The sequence below is a fragment of the Lithobates pipiens genome, unplaced genomic scaffold (genome assembly GCF_037356315.1).
Source record: "Lithobates pipiens isolate NorthernLeopardFrog02 unplaced genomic scaffold, aLitPip1_a1.2 Scaffold_22, whole genome shotgun sequence".
NCBI classification, from domain to species: Eukaryota; Metazoa; Chordata; class Amphibia; order Anura; family Ranidae; genus Lithobates; species Lithobates pipiens.
The window spans coordinates 137,503,073-137,520,946 of record NW_027507784.1 but is presented as its reverse complement, the minus strand read 5'-3'; the positions used below and the strand labels follow the sequence as shown (position 1 = coordinate 137,520,946).

The 17,874-nt window shown below is 45.6% G+C and overlaps 1 protein-coding gene across 6 annotated transcripts in view; it reads left to right on the top strand.

Moving 5' to 3' along the window:
- Positions 1–17,874, top strand: part of LOC143924194 (uncharacterized) — a 491,712-nt gene that overhangs the window by 364,580 nt on the left and 109,258 nt on the right. For all 6 annotated transcript variants that reach the window (XM_077448346.1, XM_077448344.1, XM_077448348.1 and 3 more), the window contains one exon: positions 16,431–16,509. In XM_077448346.1, coding sequence (XP_077304472.1) covers positions 16,431–16,509 — 79 coding nt within the window. The remainder of the gene's footprint in view (positions 1–16,430; positions 16,510–17,874) is intronic.

Below are 17,874 nucleotides of genomic sequence, written 5' to 3'. Positions count from 1 at the left end.
CCTTCCACTTCACAATTACGTGCCACCTAGTGTTGGTATATCACATAAAATCCCAATAAAATGCATTTATGTTTTTGGCTGTAGCATGACAAAATGTGAAAAAATTTCAAGGGGTATAAATACTTTTTCAAGGCACTGTAGACAGGAAGTGGCTGAGAAGACTTTAAAACATCAGCAGCTCTGAGATGCAACAAAGGGTAAAACAAGGTGAAATCAATATTTTATTTAAAAAGAGGTATTTAAAATTCACTGTGCTCTAGGAAATTAAATGTAATTCTGTTGGGATTTATTCTACTTTAATTTTATCTCGATATCATTGTAGCTTATTAAAGCAATATGTGTCGCATTCTAAAATAAAACCGTTGTCATTAATAAAATAGTAAAATAGCTTTATGGATTTATTAAATGCACAGCATTGATATGTGCAAATGGGAAAAAACGTGCACGCTGCTATGTGAAATTATGAACAGCTGCAACCACTTAAAAGTGTACTCAAAGCACTAACATACGTGTAAATAGAGAGAAATAATGGTGCGCTTATTCAATAAATTAATAAACAATAAATTTGCTAACACCAAGTGAATAAGTTACTAATGAATAAAGTTGAAAATAAATAGTCCAAATGCAAAATAAAAATCGTAAAACCAAGTGCAAAAAATAGTCCAAGTGCAAACAAAATATATATATATATATATATATATTATAATCAGGATGACTAATCAGTCCATATCTTGATAGCTATATCTCTGTCTGTGACATCACTGGACAGCGAGAGACCTCAGAACACACATCAAGAACAGAAGTGTGGTGAGGAGGCAAGTGTGTCACTACTCCTATCTCTACTGTGGATATCTTACTTTTTCTGTAAGCAGATATTGAATAAATTTGTTTTATTGCACTATAGATGTTTTTGTTCTCTCTGAGTGACGCTTACGCAAGAGGCATGTTATTAGAGCAAGCCCACACAGACCCGTTGGATTCTACAGTAGGGATCTGATGTTACTTTGATCCTATGATTATTTCTGGAGTAGCGTTTGGCTAAGTATTGCAGGGTGTCTTCACAGACGTACCAGCTGGGTTCCCATCAGCTATCCATTGAGCTTTATTTGACCCTTTATGCCCACGATCGGACTATCTGCCGGACTTTGCAGCTGAGGTCCGCTGGACTTTCTGAACGAGTGGACTTGCCCACACACGGCCACACAAGAACGGTCTTTTCCAGCGGGCTAGGTCTGCGGGAAAATCCGCCAGACTTTTGGCGGAGTACCACAGGACTTTCCAAATGAACAAGCTTGCCCCCACATGGACTAAAGTCTGTTCATTTTGACCGTGACTTGAGGTAGGACGGGACTAGAGAAGGAAGTCAATTTCCTCCATTGGCGAGATTGACACCTTACGAGTCCTGTCGCCTGGTATGGGTTTTAAGGGTAACCCTTACGCTGAAAAAAATGGCGTGGGGATCCCCCCAAAGTCCATACCAGACCCTTAACCCGAGCACACAGCCTGTCCGGTCAGGAAAGTGGATGGGGACAAGTGGGTGCCTCCCTCCTGAGCCGTACCAGGCCGCATGCCCTCAACATGGGGGGTGGGTGCTTTGGGGAAGGGGGGCGCCCTGCGGGCCCCCCACTCCAAAGCACATTGTCCCCATGTTGATGATTTAGGCACCTGTGACAAGTTACTTACAGATCCATTCAGAGCAGGCCAAAAAGCCAAGCTAGCATACAAGTAAAAGAACTGCTGCTCCAGGTGTATAAAGATAAGGCTGATTGGTGTATCATGCAGAGTGCTAGCCCCGACCCGCCTCCATGGGAGACTTGGAAAGAAGAAAGAAATGCCTGCATGTCTAGAACTTCCGGTTGCCTTTTATTTTGCTTCACAAAGATAACACCAGAGACACCAAACTGTGGTCACCAAGACGCGTTATACACAAACATCTTGTGCTTAATCATTACTGAAATGATTAAGCACAAGATGTATGTGTAAAATGCGTCTACATGACCACAGTTTGGTGTTTCTGGTGTTATCTTTGTGAAGCAAAATAAAAGGCAATCAGAAGTTCTGGATGTGCAGCCATTTATTTCTTCTTTCCGAAAAACCAAGCTGGTACTGTTCAGAAAACTATAAATAAAATCCACTGGAACCCTACCCATTTTATACACAGTTTTTCCTGAATACAGTCCTGTGCAAGCTAAAATACTATCTTATTGCATTGCACCTAGGTCTGTTCTGTTTGTGCTGTACAAATCCATTAGGAATGTGTCAAATGGTACACATAAATGCACATTGTAAAGTCCCTAAACGTTTTGCCTAATTTAGCAAAAGGAATGAACAAGAACGAGGATAAGTCGATATAGTGCTCTTGCATAATGGGCTTACACACAGGGAACGCGATCCCTGAACCATACACTAATGTTCAATGTGTATGGTGCAGTCCAAATTGGTGTGTGCATTTAACATCCAGTAATTCTGCTTTTGTGTCTTCTGTTCTAATAAAGTGTACTAAGGCATACTCATGTCAATGGTTTGAATGATAATGAAGAAAATAACAACTGTTAACTCACTAAGCAATAAAATGTAAATGAACAAAAAAAAAGAAGCAGATCAAAAATACTCATACACTTTAATGCTGTAGCAGTGTATGCATAGGCGTTTATTATTGGAAACTTTTTACGGAGATACCAGCATATATACTTTAGTTGGTATGGGCATTCTTGTAATAGCCACAGCAGTGATATTTTTCCTGTGAAGCTCTCAGTACTGAAAGCTCTATCACGTTTTTGTTTACAGTCCAAATCCTGCCTCCTTAACCCTTGCAAAACTTCCAAAATTCATCAATTCTTCAGAAATAACACCACTAAGCTTCTAATTCACTCTCTTGTTATCTTTCAATGCAATTATTACAATTTGATCCTCATTGGCCTGTCTTCATAAAGGCAATCCTCCATCGGTCTACCATAAATGCTGGTGCCAGAATTACCAATCATACCAACCGCCCAGTGGCCATCACCCCCTCTGCCAATTCTTTCAATGACTTCTGATCACCCAACAAATAAAGTTAAAAATCTTAATAATAACATAGAAAGCCATCTACATCTCTGCCCCAATATACCTCACCAACCTCATCTCAAAATATCACCCAAACCATCCACTTCACACCACTCAAGACCTTTTGCTACCTGGCTCTCTTGTCTTGTCTCAAAGACTTGTAGTGCAAAGTGGATTTGCCTTTTGTAAATAACCCCCAGAGTTATTTTAGTAAAAGCCATCAATTAGATTCTGTATAGTCAGACTTTGGAGTTTATATTTCGTAGCAAGCCACAATTGTTAGTAAATTCAGTGTATGTACATTATGATATGTGTGTGCATGTTAGCATGTATGTCTGATGTATTGTAAATATGAGAATACAGTTTGCTTGCCAATGCAACATGGATGCACTGGCATATACCGGCACTTATGAGCTTCAGTAGATCAAGCCCATTACATCTATAATGATCTAACCAATTTGTTACATTTTTGGACTGGTGCAGTTGTACCTCAGTTTTGACCATTGCTGCTTTAATAATACATTTGCTAAATATACTGTATGTATTTTATATGTTACCTTTTTAGTTCTCTTTTTTTTCCTGACTCATCTATTTGCAGACTGAAGTCTATGTGAGATACCCTTCAGGTTACCTGCAAATTCCTCATACAGATTCAGCCCCTGCTTTGATCCTTGCACTATGATACCTGTGCTGTGGCCTCTCGCTAATAAATGGTTGAGGTTATGTTTTGTTTCTGTTGTTGGGCTCAGCTAATGAACTTATTAGCAAGAAGATATATTGTAATGAGAGCAAGGGGATGCGGCAAGAAGAAAGGAAAGAAAGAGACAAAAATTACTAACATTTTCACACAACCTACATTTAAATCATGCCAGGGAAGTGTTATAATAGGGGTGTATTTATAAAGCAGTGAACCTGACATTCACCAAAAAACTTACTACAGGTGAATCTTTGAGGGACAGGTGTTTTAAATGATGGTAACTGATTCAGCACCATAAATGTTTGGTAAAATTCACATTTAGGCTGGGTTCACACTGGTACAACTACCACTTTTGATCCGACTTTTCCCTGCGACTTGAAGTCCGACATGCGTCCGACTTCAATGAACAGGGATCCGACTTTGATCCCCGACAATGCCAGGCACTGTGTCTGGTATGAATCTTTAGGGGAACTCCACGCACAATGTAAAAAAAAAAAAAACGGCATGGGTTCCCCCTCCAAGAGCATACCTGGATTTTCAGGGGAACCCCAGCGCCAATAAAATGGTGTTGGCCCCCCAAATCCATACCAGACCCATTGCCCCCCCTCCTGAACCATACCAGGCTGCATGCCCTCAATCTGGGGGATGGGTGCTTGTTGATGAGGACAAGAGCCTCTTACCGACAACCCTTGTTGAGGTCTGCAATCATTGGGCTTATCGGAATCTGGAAGCCCCCTTTAGCAATGGGGCCCCCAGATCCCCGCCTCCCACCTTATGTGAATGAGTATGCGGTACATTGTACCCCTACCCATTCACCTAAAAAAATGGCAAAAATAAAACCCACTACACATATTTTTAAAGTAACTTATTAAGACAGTTCCGTTGTCTCTTCCCAGCTCTTCTCCCCTCTCCGGCTCTTCTGCCTCTTCCGCTGACATCTTTTCCCCTCTCCGGGTCTTCTCCGCTCTCTGCTGATGTCTTCTAGCCCTCTCCGGTTCTTCTCCCTCTGTCCGCTGTCTTCTCCGCTATCTTCTCGCTCTTTTGCTGGGTCTTCTCCACTGTGTTCTCTCTCTGTTCTTCTTCTGATGTTGACTCAAAGCTCTCTTCCGCTCTAATGCTGGGTGAGCGGTGTGCCACTTCTTATATTGGCATGGGGCGAGGTCACATAGATTCCCCACCCCTTATGACATCACCGCCTAGAGCATGATCGGTGGTGACGTCATAAGAGGCAGGCTTCCGATGACCCTGCCCCATGCCAATATAAGTAGTAGTAGTGGCGCTCCCAGCATTAGAGCAGGAGAGAGCATAGAGTCAACATCGGAAGAAGAACAGAGTGGCAGAAGACCGGGCAAAAGAGCGACACTTTTTAGATGAATGAGTATGGGGTACAATGTACCCCATACTCATTCACGTAGGGTGGGGGGGGATCTAGGTGCCCCCGTTAAATGGGGCTTCCAGATTCCGATAAGCCCCCTGCCTGCAGACCCCAACTTCCAACGGCCAGGGTTGTCGGGAAGAGGCCCTTGTCCTCATCAACATGGGGACAAGGTGATTTGGGGTCAGCCACCCCCCATGTTGAGGGCATGTGTTGAGACCTGCCAGGCTATGTGCTTGGATAAGGGTCTGGTATGGACTTTAGGCATTTTTTCAGCGTGGGGGGTTCCCCTTAAAATCCATACCGGACCGAAGACCCTGGTATGCTCTTGGAGGGGGAACTCATGCATTTTTTTTTTATTTGGCTATGGATGTGGGATCCCTTGAAGACTGCCTATGCTAACTATCCTATTCCTCCGCAATCTTGAGGATGCTAGTTTCCAACAATAATTTTGGTTTAGGGCACCACCACCCAAGGCCCAAGTTTTCTGCCTCTGTTTGACAGGGGCATGTAATTACAATTTTTGATCTAATATTTCACAGCAGGGCACATTCCTGCGCCCAACAAGAGTATCTGTGAGAGGTTACAGTGGCACCACCACCACCCAAGGCACAATTTGTATGCCCCTGTTTAACAGGGGAATGTAATTACAATTTTTGATCTAATATTTCACAGCAGGGCCAGTTCCTGCACCCAACAAGAATCTCTGTGAGGGGTTACAGTGTTGTGGCACAACCACCACTACCACCCAAGGCCCAATTTTTCTGCCACTGTTTAACAGGGTCATGTAATTACAAATTTTGATATAATATATCAATGCAGGGCCCATTCCTACACCCAACAAGAGTATCTGTGAGGGGTTACAGTGTTGTGGCACCACCACCCAAGGCCCAATTTTTCTGCCCCTGTTTAACAAGGGCATGCAATTACAATTGTTGATCTAATATTTCACAGCAGGGCCCGTTCCTGAACCCAACAAGAGTATCTGTGAGGTTACAGTGTTGTGGCACCACCACCCAAGGGCCAGTTTTTCTACCATTGTTTAACAGGGGCATGTAATTACAATTTTCGATCTAATATTTGAATGCAGGGCCCGTTCCTGCACCCAAAAAGAGTATCTGTGAGGGGTTACAGTGTTGTAGCAGCACCACCACCACCACCCAAAGCACAATTTTTCTGCCCTATTTAACAGGGATATGTAATTACAATTTTTGATATATTATGTCAACGCAATTTTTCAACGAACAATTTTTCGGCCCCTGTTTAACAAAGCCATGTAATTACAATTTTTGATATAATATTTCACAGCAGGACCCATTCCTGCGCCCAACAAGAGTAACTGTTAGGGTTGTGGCACCATCACCACCAAAGGCCCAATTTTCCTGCCCCTGTTTAACAGGGGCATGTAATTACAATTCTTGATATAATATTTCACAACAGGGCCTGTTCCTGCACCCACCAAGAGTAACTGTGAGAGCTTACAGTGTTCTTGTACCACCACTACCACCAAAGGCCCAATTAATCTGCACCTGTTTAACAGGGGCATGTAATTACAATTTTTTTATATAGTATTTCACAGCAGGGCCCATTCCAGCTCCTACCAAGAGTAACTGTAAAGGCTTACAGTGTCCTGGTACCACCAAGAGCTAAGGCTCAATTTTCTGCAGAGTATATAGGGCAGGCCATATAGTATATATACTACTGTTCAGAGTATATAGTGCCTGGGTGTCACGATCGTCCTGGCTTCCCGGTCGCACACGGGAGAATTACCCGCAGAAGCCTGTTGTCGAGAACCCATCGTTCCCCTTTGTCGCGCGTTAGCGCGAACGGACGCACTCGCGTCGACACGAACGAGCGCACGCGGGGCCACTCGCGGGGGCACGCTGACTAGTCGTGCGACCGTTTTGGCGCCCTAAAGGCTTCTTAAGGTCTCTGCTCCATTCCCTTCTTGCTGTCCAGTCTACAGCGTGTTCGGTGATTCTGCTATTCTGTTACCTGCACCCGTTGCCTAGATTCCTGTGACCCGGCTTGTTCTTGACCACGATCCGTTGCTGCCTGCCTTCGACTACCTGCTTGTCTGACCACGTCTCTGCCTCGTCCTCTTGTACTGTGTTGACTGCCTGCTGCCGACCCGGCCTGTACCCGACTCTGCTGTTCCTGCCAACCCGTTCGGATTTCCTGTGACTGCTTCCTCCGCTGACGATCGTCTGCTTGCCAGTCTACCCACTTGTGCCTGCCTACACCAGCCGATTGCCATCAGCCCTATCTACCTGCTGTCTGTGTGCTGCTGACTATCCGGACCTGCCTCTACCTGCCAGGCACTTGTGCCCTCTGAACTTTTGAATCCCTGTTACCACCTCCAGGGGTTCTTTAGCCAGGGGATACGAGGGGCCGCTCCCTGCATTCCGGGCTCGCCTACTAGGTACGTGACAGTACTGGACAGCCATGTCCGAGCCTGCGCAGGGAGCCTCCCCCATGGACGAGCTCTGCCGCCACCTGGCTGGCCTTACCCAGGCGGTAAAGAGTCTACAGGAAGGTTATGGCAGACTGGAAGAACAAGTCCAGGCGCTATCTGCTACCTCGCCAGCTGCCCCAGGGGCCCATGCCCCACCATCAGTGGTGATGATGCCACCCGAACCCAGGGTCCCAACTCCGGAACGATTTGCGGGAGACCGGAATAAGTTCAGAGCCTTCCGCAACTCCTGTGAGCTCTATTTTGCCCTGCAACCGAGAACCTTCTCCCTAGAGGCGACCAAAGTGGGGTTCGTCATTTCCCTACTGACGAACGAACCTCAGGCCTGGGCACACCGTCTACTGGAATGAAAGGATCCGTCCTTAGACACCCTGAACACCTTCTTCCTGGCGATGTCTAGACTCTACGAGGACCCCCAACTCGCTGCGACCGCAGAAGCAGCCTTACACGCCTTGCAACAAGGTCGCAGGCCTGTGGAAGATTACGTGTCGGAATTCCGACGTTGGAGCGCTGACACGGACTGGAACAACGTGGCCCTGCGATACCAATTCCGCATGGGTCTGTCCGAACCTCTGAAGGATGAATTGGCACGTGTAGGCATTCCCGAGACTTTGGAAGCTCTGATAGACATTTCAGTCCAAATTGACAGACGCCTGAGAGAGCGCCGCCAAGAGCGTTCCACCGCAGCTACTCGCCCGGTCTGGATGTTGCCACGGGTGCCTAGCTCCGCCCACCCAGCTCCTTCTGCTCCTGCCACAGTCACACTGGATCCTCCGGAACCTATGCAGCTGGGGCTACTCCGTCCATCCCTGACTCCAGAGGAACGTCAACGTCGCCGGGTCGGCAACCTCTGCCTGTACTGTGGAGAACCAGGACACTTTGTTCGCACTTGCCCAGCTAAGATGCGCAAGTGCCTCCTCGTCCCACCTGTCCCCTCACCTGTGTTGTCTGATAATACCTCTCACCTGGCTGTTCCTGTTCTTTTGCAGCTTCCAGGAAGGACTATACCAACCCACGCAGTTATTGACTCCGGGGCGTGTAGTGGCTTTGTAGACTCGTCCTTCGCCCTGAAGAACAAGATTCCCCTTAGACCTAGGGAGAAGGGGCTTTCGGTATTCCTGGCCGATGGGTCTACCCTGGAATCAGGACCAGTGACTCAGGAGACTACACCCTTATCTGCTGTCATTGCCGGGACTCACCAAGAATTCCTATGTCTAGATGTCATTAAGTCTCCTCTGTTCCCCATCATTCTAGGCACACAACCCACGCATCGACTGGGCCACTGGAATGATTGAGTTCCCTTCGGCCTATTGTCTCCAGCATTGTTGCCCAGCTGTTAACAGGGACTCTACGGCCCTCCTCTGTTTGGAAGCAGACGATGAAACCCGGCAAGCTGTACTCAAGGACTATCATGATTTCCTAGATGTTTTCAGTAAAAAGGGGGCCGAGACTTTACCACACCATAGGCCATATGACTGCCCTATTGAACTACTTCCGGGGGCAGAGATCCCTTTCGGAAGAATCTTCCCTCTATCCGAGTCTGAACTGAGTACCCTGAGATCCTACTTGGATGATAACCTTGAAAAGGGATTCATCCGACCTTCTACCTCCCCGGCTGGCGCAGGGATTTTCTTCGTGGAAAAGAAAGACCACTCCCTACGCCCATGTGTGGACTATCGGGCTTTGAATAAGATCACCATTAAGAATCGTTACCCCCTGCCATTAGTACCCAAACTTTTTCAGAGACTAGGTTCTGCTAAGTTATTCTCCAAGCTGGATCTTCGGGGTGCCTACAACCTCGTCCGTATTAGGAGGGGTGATGAGTGGAAGACTGCCTTCCGTACCCGCTTTGGGCACTTCGAATATCTGGTGATGCCGTTCGGGTTGTGTAATGCCCCAGCTACATTTCAGCATTTTGTCAATGACATTTTTAGAGACTACCTTGACCTATTTGTAATTATTTACCTCGATGACATTCTAATTTTTTCCCCCACTTTAGCCGACCACCGAGAACACGTCAAGAAGGTCCTGACTTGTCTCCGTCTTCACGGCTTGTATGCTAAACCCGAAAAATGTGTCTTCGAACGGCAGAGCATCCAGTTTCTCGGCCTGGTCATTTCCGTAAGAGGGATTGAGATGGATCCCTAGAAGGTCTCTGCAATCCAGGACTGGCCTGCCCCTTCCGATAAAAAGGGAGTTCAGCGATTTGTGGGGTTCGCTAACTTTTACCGAAAGTTTATTAAGGGATTCTCTTCTATCATCTCTCCCAATACCGGATTGACCAAACAGGGTCAGAAGTTCCGTTGGACCCCTGAGGCACAAGAGGCCTTCAAGATCCTGAAGGATTTGTTTGTATCGGCCTCCGTCCTGAAACATCCCGATCCCGCTCTACCATACATCCTCGAAGTAGATGCTTCGGAAATAGCAGTTGGAGCGATACTCTCCCAGAGGCAGGGGCCCAAGTCCTTACTTCACCCGGTTGCCTTCTTTTCCCACAAATTGTCGGAGGCGGAGAAGAACTACGACGTCGGAGATCGTGAGTTACTGGCAATAAAATCTGCACTCGAGGAGTGGCGCTATCTTCTGGAGGGTGCCACCCATCCGATCCTGGTTTATACTGACCATAAGAACTTGGAGTACCTTAAGACAGCAAAGAGATTGAAACCACGTCAGGCCAGGTGGGCACTCTTCTTCTCCAGGTTTTCATTCCATATCACCTACCGTCCCGGATCCAAGAATACCAAGCCTGACGCCCTGTCCCGCATGTACAGTCAGCCGGAGAGTCTGCCATCCACAGATACCATCCTCTCTACGGGGAACTTTCTTCTGCTCCAGGTGGACGTGGTGTCTCAAGTTAAGCAGGCTTCCATAGGCACAACACCTCCATCCGGTATCCCGTTGTCATCCAGTAATGACCTTCTGTGGCATGAGGACAAGATTTTTGTTCCCCAGGAAGTTCGGACTCTGGTTCTGGCCTCCTGTCACGACCACCCATTGGCCGGCCACTTTGGGGTATTCAAGACTTTGGAGTTACTCCGACGTACATTCTGGTGGCCACGAATGAAGGACGACTGCAAGAGATATGTGGAGGCTTGTGTCACCTGTATTCGGAGTAAGGGCAGCAAGTCAAGAGCCTGGGGTCTGCTGAAGCCACTGCCTGTTCCTGATAGACCATGGAGGATGATCTCCATGGATTTCATCGTTGAACTACCCCCTTCGGAGAATTATTCAACAATTTTCGTCATAGTCGATAGGCTCACCAAGATGGCCCACTTCCTGCCCATGAAGGGCACCCCCTCAGCCACAGAGACAGCCAACACCTTCATTAAGGAGATTGTGAGACTCCATGGCATTCCCGCCAACATCACATCTTATAGGGGGGTGCAGTTCACCTCAAGGTTCTGGAGAGCGCTCTGCGGAGCCCTGAAGATCGATCTTTGTCTGTCCTCAGCCTACCACCCGCAGACCAACGGCCAGACTGAGAGGATGAACCAGATGCTGGAGCAGTACCTACGTTGTTTCTCGTCCTTCTCCCAAGACGACTGGGTCTCCCTTCTGCCGTTGGCTGAGTTCGCCTACAATAATACAGTCCACTCTGCCACCAAGCAATCCCCTTTCTATGCGAACTTTGGCTTCCACCCACTGTTCTTGTCTGGCAATCTCCCCGAGTGTTCGGTACCAGCGGTACAGGAGAATCTTAACTTCTTTGAAGTAAATAACAAACTTCTGCAAGAAACCCTGACCAAGTCACAAGAGTACAACAAAGAAGTTTTCGACAGAAAGAGAAGGGGGGAGCTGGATCTCAAGGTTGGGGATCAGGTCTGGTTGTCCACCTTGAATCTTAGACTGTCTTGCCCCTCCAAGAAGTTGGGCCCGAAATTTTTGGGTCCCTTCCCGATCAAGAGGAAATTAAATAATGTGGCAATCGAGCTCAAGCTTCCTGAATCCTTCCGGATCCATCCAGTCTTCCACGCGTCACTACTCAAGCCCGCAGTCCCGGATCCTTTCGCTGACAGAATTACCAGTCCTCCAGAACCCGTGATGGACGATGGGGAAATTGAATTCGAGATTGAATCCATACTGGACTGCAGGAAGAGATGGAACCAGATTCAATTCTTGGTCAAGTGGAAGGGGTACGGACCTGAGGAGAACTCCTGGGAGCCAGAATCCAACATCCACGCTAAGAGACTCATCCGTGCCTTTAAGAACTCCCACCCGAGTAAGATGGCTCAATTGGGCATCCGGAGGCTGCCCCTTGGGGGGGGGGCAATGTCACGATCGTCCTGGCTTCCCGGTCGCACACGGGAGAATTACCCGCAGAAGCCTGTTGTCGAGAACCCGTCGTTCCCCTTTGACGCACGTTAGCGCGAACGGACGCACTCGCGTCGGCACGAACGAGCGCACGCACGCACGCGGGGTCACGAACGGGCGCACGGCCACTCGCGGGGGCACGCTGACTCGTCGTGTGACCGTTTTGGCGCCCTAAAGGCTTCTTAAGGTCTCTGCTCCATTCCCTTCTTGCTGTCCAGTCTACAGCGTGTTCGGTGATTCTGCTATTCTGTTACCTGTACCCGTTGCCTAGATTCCTGTGACCCGGCTTGTTCTTGACCATGATCCGTTGCTGCCTGCCTTCGACTACCTGCTTGTCTGACCACGTCTCTGCCTCGTCCTCTTGTACTGTGTTGACCGCCTTCTGCCGACCTGGCCTGTACCCGACTCTGCTGTTCCTGCCAACCCGTTCGGATTTCCTGTGACTGCTTCCTCCGCTGACGATCGTCTGCTTGCCAGTCTACCCACTTGTGCCTGCCTACACCAGCCGATTGTCATCAGCCCTATCTACCTGCTGTCTGTGTGCTGCTGACTATCCGGACCTGCCTCTACCTGCCAGGCACTTGTGCCCTCTGAACTTTTGAATCCCTGTTACCACCTCCAGGGGTTCTTTAGCCAGGGGATACGAGGGGCCGCTCCCTGCATTCCGGGCTCGCCTACTAGGTACGTGACACTGGGGGCCTGGGGGAACCCCACACCATTTTTTTCTAATTTGGGTGCAGGTTCCCCTAATATCCATACCAGACCCAAAGGGCCCTGCCATTTTTTTCAATGATTTTCATCTATATTGCCGGGACTCGACAATACATTACAGCCACGAGTAGTTTTAAATGACATTTTTTCCTTTAGAAATGTAAATTTGTTGTGGTATTGTTATAAACACAGTAAAAATGTGCTACTTTACAAGCATATAAGGACACCCCCCAGGCACGATATTTAAAGGAATATTTCATTTTTATTGTTTCACTTTAAGCATTTTTAAAATCACTGCTCCCGAAAAAATTTACATTTTTAAAACTTTTTTTTGGCATTGATACATGTCCCCTGGGGCAGGACCCGGGTCCCCAAACACTTTTTATGGCGATAACTTGTATATAAGCCTTTAAAATTAGCACTTTTGATTTTTTACATTCATGTCCCATAGACTTTAACGGTGTTTGCGTGTTTGAAAAACTTTTTTTGCCTGTCCACATGTTCTGCTGCAAACCGAACTGGGGGTGGGGGGGTTAGGGGTGTTTGGCTCATCCCTACTCCCAATGTGGTTTTATTTGGGACTGCTTGAGTGACCCTTATTTTTGATGGGCATATACCCATTCTGGGAAATGGGTGCATGTCTTCTCTGACAGCAACACTGGGCATCAGTAACAATAATGTCTAACATGGATTGCAAGCTCTTCACAGAAATATTTTTTCATAGCAACAAAAATCTGACTTGGAATTTGGATAATTCTATGTTTTTCAACCTATTTTCAGACCCAATTCTGTACAATTTTGGGATTCCTTTTCTAAAATGTAAAATACTAAACATATAGTTATACATAACACAGCAACATCCACACATAGGACACCAAACAGTATCAGCGATTTATTTTACCAAAGCAAATGCACCTTTGCATACTGGTACTGACTAGTATTCAGCATTTCTCTTCTCCCTTGCTCAGCTAAAGTGACCCCAATGCTGATACGTAAAGGCAGGGGAAGGGCAAACAAGCGTAGCTTTGGGTAACAAAAGGGCAAGATTGATCCACTTGTCGGCTTGTAGAAAATTCTTTTGGCAATTTGGGGTTCTTCCCCATGGCACCCTGGTTGATAAAGGCTGTGCTAATTAAAGTGTATATACCCATGTCGGTATATTTTTTTTGCTGTCTGTGTTTCTATAGGGATATTTAGCATTACTTCCCCCACCCCTTTTTTTGCAGCTAGGCAGCATCAGGCATCTGCACAGCACAGGGTGATTAAGGTGTGCCCAGGCCCACCTGGCACACCCTGTGCGCACACCTATGATGGAAGGAACAGTCCACCGCTTGATGGGGGGGGGGAGCGTTGTTATTTGGAGGATCAAAGAACCCAGTAAGTACCACTTTCCCTTGTGCCCCTAGATAAAACGAGCAGTTAACCCATGCATAGCCCCATTTTTTTCATTGAGTTCTTCTGTAATGTAAAAAAAAACTTCCGCTTTTAGAACCCCTTTACCTAACCTTTGACCCACATATGAATGAAATAGCAAATACAATGAAACAATACATTTTTTACACTGTATTTACTCAATGAAACTTGCAGTCTATCTTCAAGTGTCACTTTACACAGAAGCAGCATCATTTTGACATCCAATCCTGCTACATATTAAAAACAATTCCCTTAGTGACTCATATACAAAAAACTTGAAGCACTGTTAAACTTTCCCCTGCAGTCTAAAGCACAGAAAGAGTGCCGATGTTCAAACAAGCTTATCCAGGTTAGCTAAAACAGGTCAGAAGACAGAGGGTAGAAACGATGCACACCAGAACCCAGCCACTAGACAGAGAATTAAAAATACATCTTCAGATTGGGATGTAGGAACTTGACTGGCCTGCACAGAGTCCTGACCGCAACTAAATAGAACATCTGTGGGATGAATTAGAGCCTGACTTTCCCGTCCAACATCATTCTGGAAGAATAGTCAAACATTCCCATAGAGTAGGAAAACATAGTGCAGGAACCTTTTTTTCAAAGTCGCTACGACATGAGTCACAACGATTTAAACAGTTCCATTGCCAAGAATGGGGGGTGAGACTTGTCAATGCAGTTGGGAAGTGTCAACTCGCATGAGTGGTGTGAACATGGGCTGACCTTTCTGTGAAATCACAACGCACCAAAATGCATGCCGTGCATCTACAAAATGGACAACCAGTTTCTGTGTGTGTAGCAGGAAAGCTAGTGATTTTGCATGTGGTCTGTCAATCACAAATGTGAACGTAGCCTAACTGGCACTCAGAGGAGTAAAATATGAAAATAAAAAATTTGCTGCAAACACTACAGGACAGATCTTAGGCCTTTTTTGGCTACTGAAAAAACCCAACTAAAATCGATATCAAGATTTGAATTTGTTTTTCTTGATCATCTATCCTGGTAAAAAAAATAAAATAATATTTATATATATTTAGTATATATATGTAGTTTGCATAGAGCAAAGCATTTACCATAAATAACAGCACTGCTCACTCTGCACTAGTAGAGGTGAGATGCATCAGTGAAGATAGGGAACATGCACAAAAAAAACAAAAAAAAAAAGCATGGTATACAGTACTTGATATTTTAGAATGAGTGATATGAAAAATGATTTTAGTATCACATTAAATTCAATTACATTACATAACTGTTATTCCCCCAATTTCTGTATAACATGAATAAATGTATTCAGCCCTTCAAATATTATCGCCTCTGTCACTGCTACTACCCACTACCATATAACATTTTCCCCAAGAGAAGATTGCATAAATAGGCAAAACAGGAAGGGTTAGAGACTATGGAAATAAAATCTGCTTAAAGAGGAAGTAAACTCTCCCACTCTGATGCTTCTTTTCATTTAGTCCATTATAATAAGTAATTATCAAAGTATAGCCACTGTAATCTAGCCCAAATCGCATATTATTCACTGTTTAAAGAAACTTTAAAAAACTTGTTTCCAGGGGTTAGGCAGCTCCATCTTAAGTGTTGTTTTCTGAGTCCACAGTGGAGTGTATTCCCGCCCTTACATTGAGCACTTCCTGTACTGTTAACCAATCCTCCTTCTCAATCCAATGTTTCTATGGCAACCCTGCTTCCCTGTATATAGCTGACTTGTTTTATTTCATAGTATTTACTTGTGCTGATTACCTAGTGTTTACCTGTATGAGTCCTATCAGATTCAGCTGATAAGACTGCAGTACTGCTGTCCCATTCCCTGCTTTACACTGTATGTGATGTCACATGGTCACATGGTGTGTAGGAGGAAGCTCTGAGTGATTAGCAGCCTCCTGGGAGTTCAGTGTTGTGCCGTAGGAAGTCCTGATAACAGATAGATAACCACATAGAGAGTGTGCCGTAAATCAGGGGAGATCTGGGCATGCTCAGTGACATTTTTCTAACGAACAAAAAGGATTACAACAATATTAAGCAAGTAAGGAGATATCTACAAGCAGTGTTCATTAGGGTTTTTTTATGATGATTTACATGGGACAAAGTTGTGGGGGAGGGTTTACAACCACTTTAAGAACTAGGCTTCTGAGGATGTAATTTTTTATTACATTTATTATGCTGTCTCCTATCAACATGCTTGTTGCACTGCAACACACCTGATTTGCTCCTTGTGCTGATTTTCATCCCACCTTTCTGAGCTCTTTTGTACAATAGACTGTAAGGGGCTAAAACCAGGTCAAATTTAAGGTACTTACACTGTTTTAAAGATTTCATGATTACAAAGTTGCATTCAGTTGTGTTTTTATAAGCCTGGAGATAAATTGATTGTGCTTTACTGACTCTTTTTCTTCAAGATGTGAACCAAGGAAGAAGTTTTCCATCCAGGAAAAAAGGGTACAAAGTACTGACAAGACAAGCAGAGGTGTTTACCAGGTATGGCGTCAATGGCTTAAAATCCTAAACTAGATGGTTATAGCCTAGCAGAACTAGGCTCGCTGGTTCAAATCCCCACCGTAACACTACCTGTCTGGTGTTTGCCTGTTCTCCCAGTTCCTGTGTGGGTTTCCTCAAGGGTACTCCAGTTTCCTCCAACACTCCAAAGACATGCTGGTAGGTAAATTGTTCCTAGTATGTGTACTGTATTTGCTGGCGTATAAGACTACCTTTTACACTTAAAAAAAATGCCCAAAAATTGGGGGTCGTCTTATACGCCGGGTATACAGGTATACAATGCTGCCCGATGGATGTCAGCCCCCAAATGTCTGCTAATACTGTATGTGGCTTCAGCAACAAACAGTATACGCCGTTGAGCCAATCCCGGCGAGCGATGTATTCTATTAATGAATACAGAGCCTGCTTGGATTGGAGTAACAACCACTGCCAATCCGAGCAGGCTACATAGAGTAGCCTGCTCGGATTGGCTTTGAGAGAGAGAGAGAGAGAGAGAGAGAGAGAGAGAGAGAGAGAGAGAGAGAGGCAAGGGCTGATGATGCTACAGCCTCTGCCAATCCAAGCAGGCGTTGTATTCATTAAAATAATACACCGCTCACCATACTTCCCTGGGTAAATCCATTCACTGATCTCCTACTACTATACATCCTGCTATTTGCCTTTGAGGTCCCAGGCACCCAAGAGGGACAGGTAAATCTGGGACATATGACAGGGGGGTTATTAAATGCATTTTGGTGGACAATTCCCATAGAATGTAACCCAAAAGTGGTATAGGTTTGGTTAGTGAAAAATTCTACTTTCCAGAGTTGTGGCATTCAATAGATCTCTGTTTGTGTTATTATTGTTTGATTTACTTTATGACATAACACAGAATGGCGGATGAGTAGTTGGCATTCTTGCTTTGTATTTTTTAATCGTTCTAATGTTTTTTTTAAATGGTGTTGCCTCAGAAAGGGGGTAGTCTTATACCACGAGTATTGCCCAAAACCTATGTTTTCACTTGAAAAATAGGGGGTCGTCTTATACGCCCAGTCGTCTTATACGCCGGCAAATACGGTATATATAAATGTGAGTAATGCCACAAACACACAACTGGACTTTCCAACTGACTAGGTCTGACAGTCTTCCCGGCGGAGTTCCGACAGACTTAACAAATAAATGGACTTGGATACACACAATCACATCAAAGTCCAACAGATTCAAATGTGATGACGTACTACCGGACTAGAATAAGGAAGTTCATAGCCAGTAGCCAATAGCCCTAGCCCTAGCATCGGTTTTCATCCGCCGGGCCAGCATACAGACAAACTGATTTTTTGACTGGAATTGAGTCCGTCTGAAAAATTT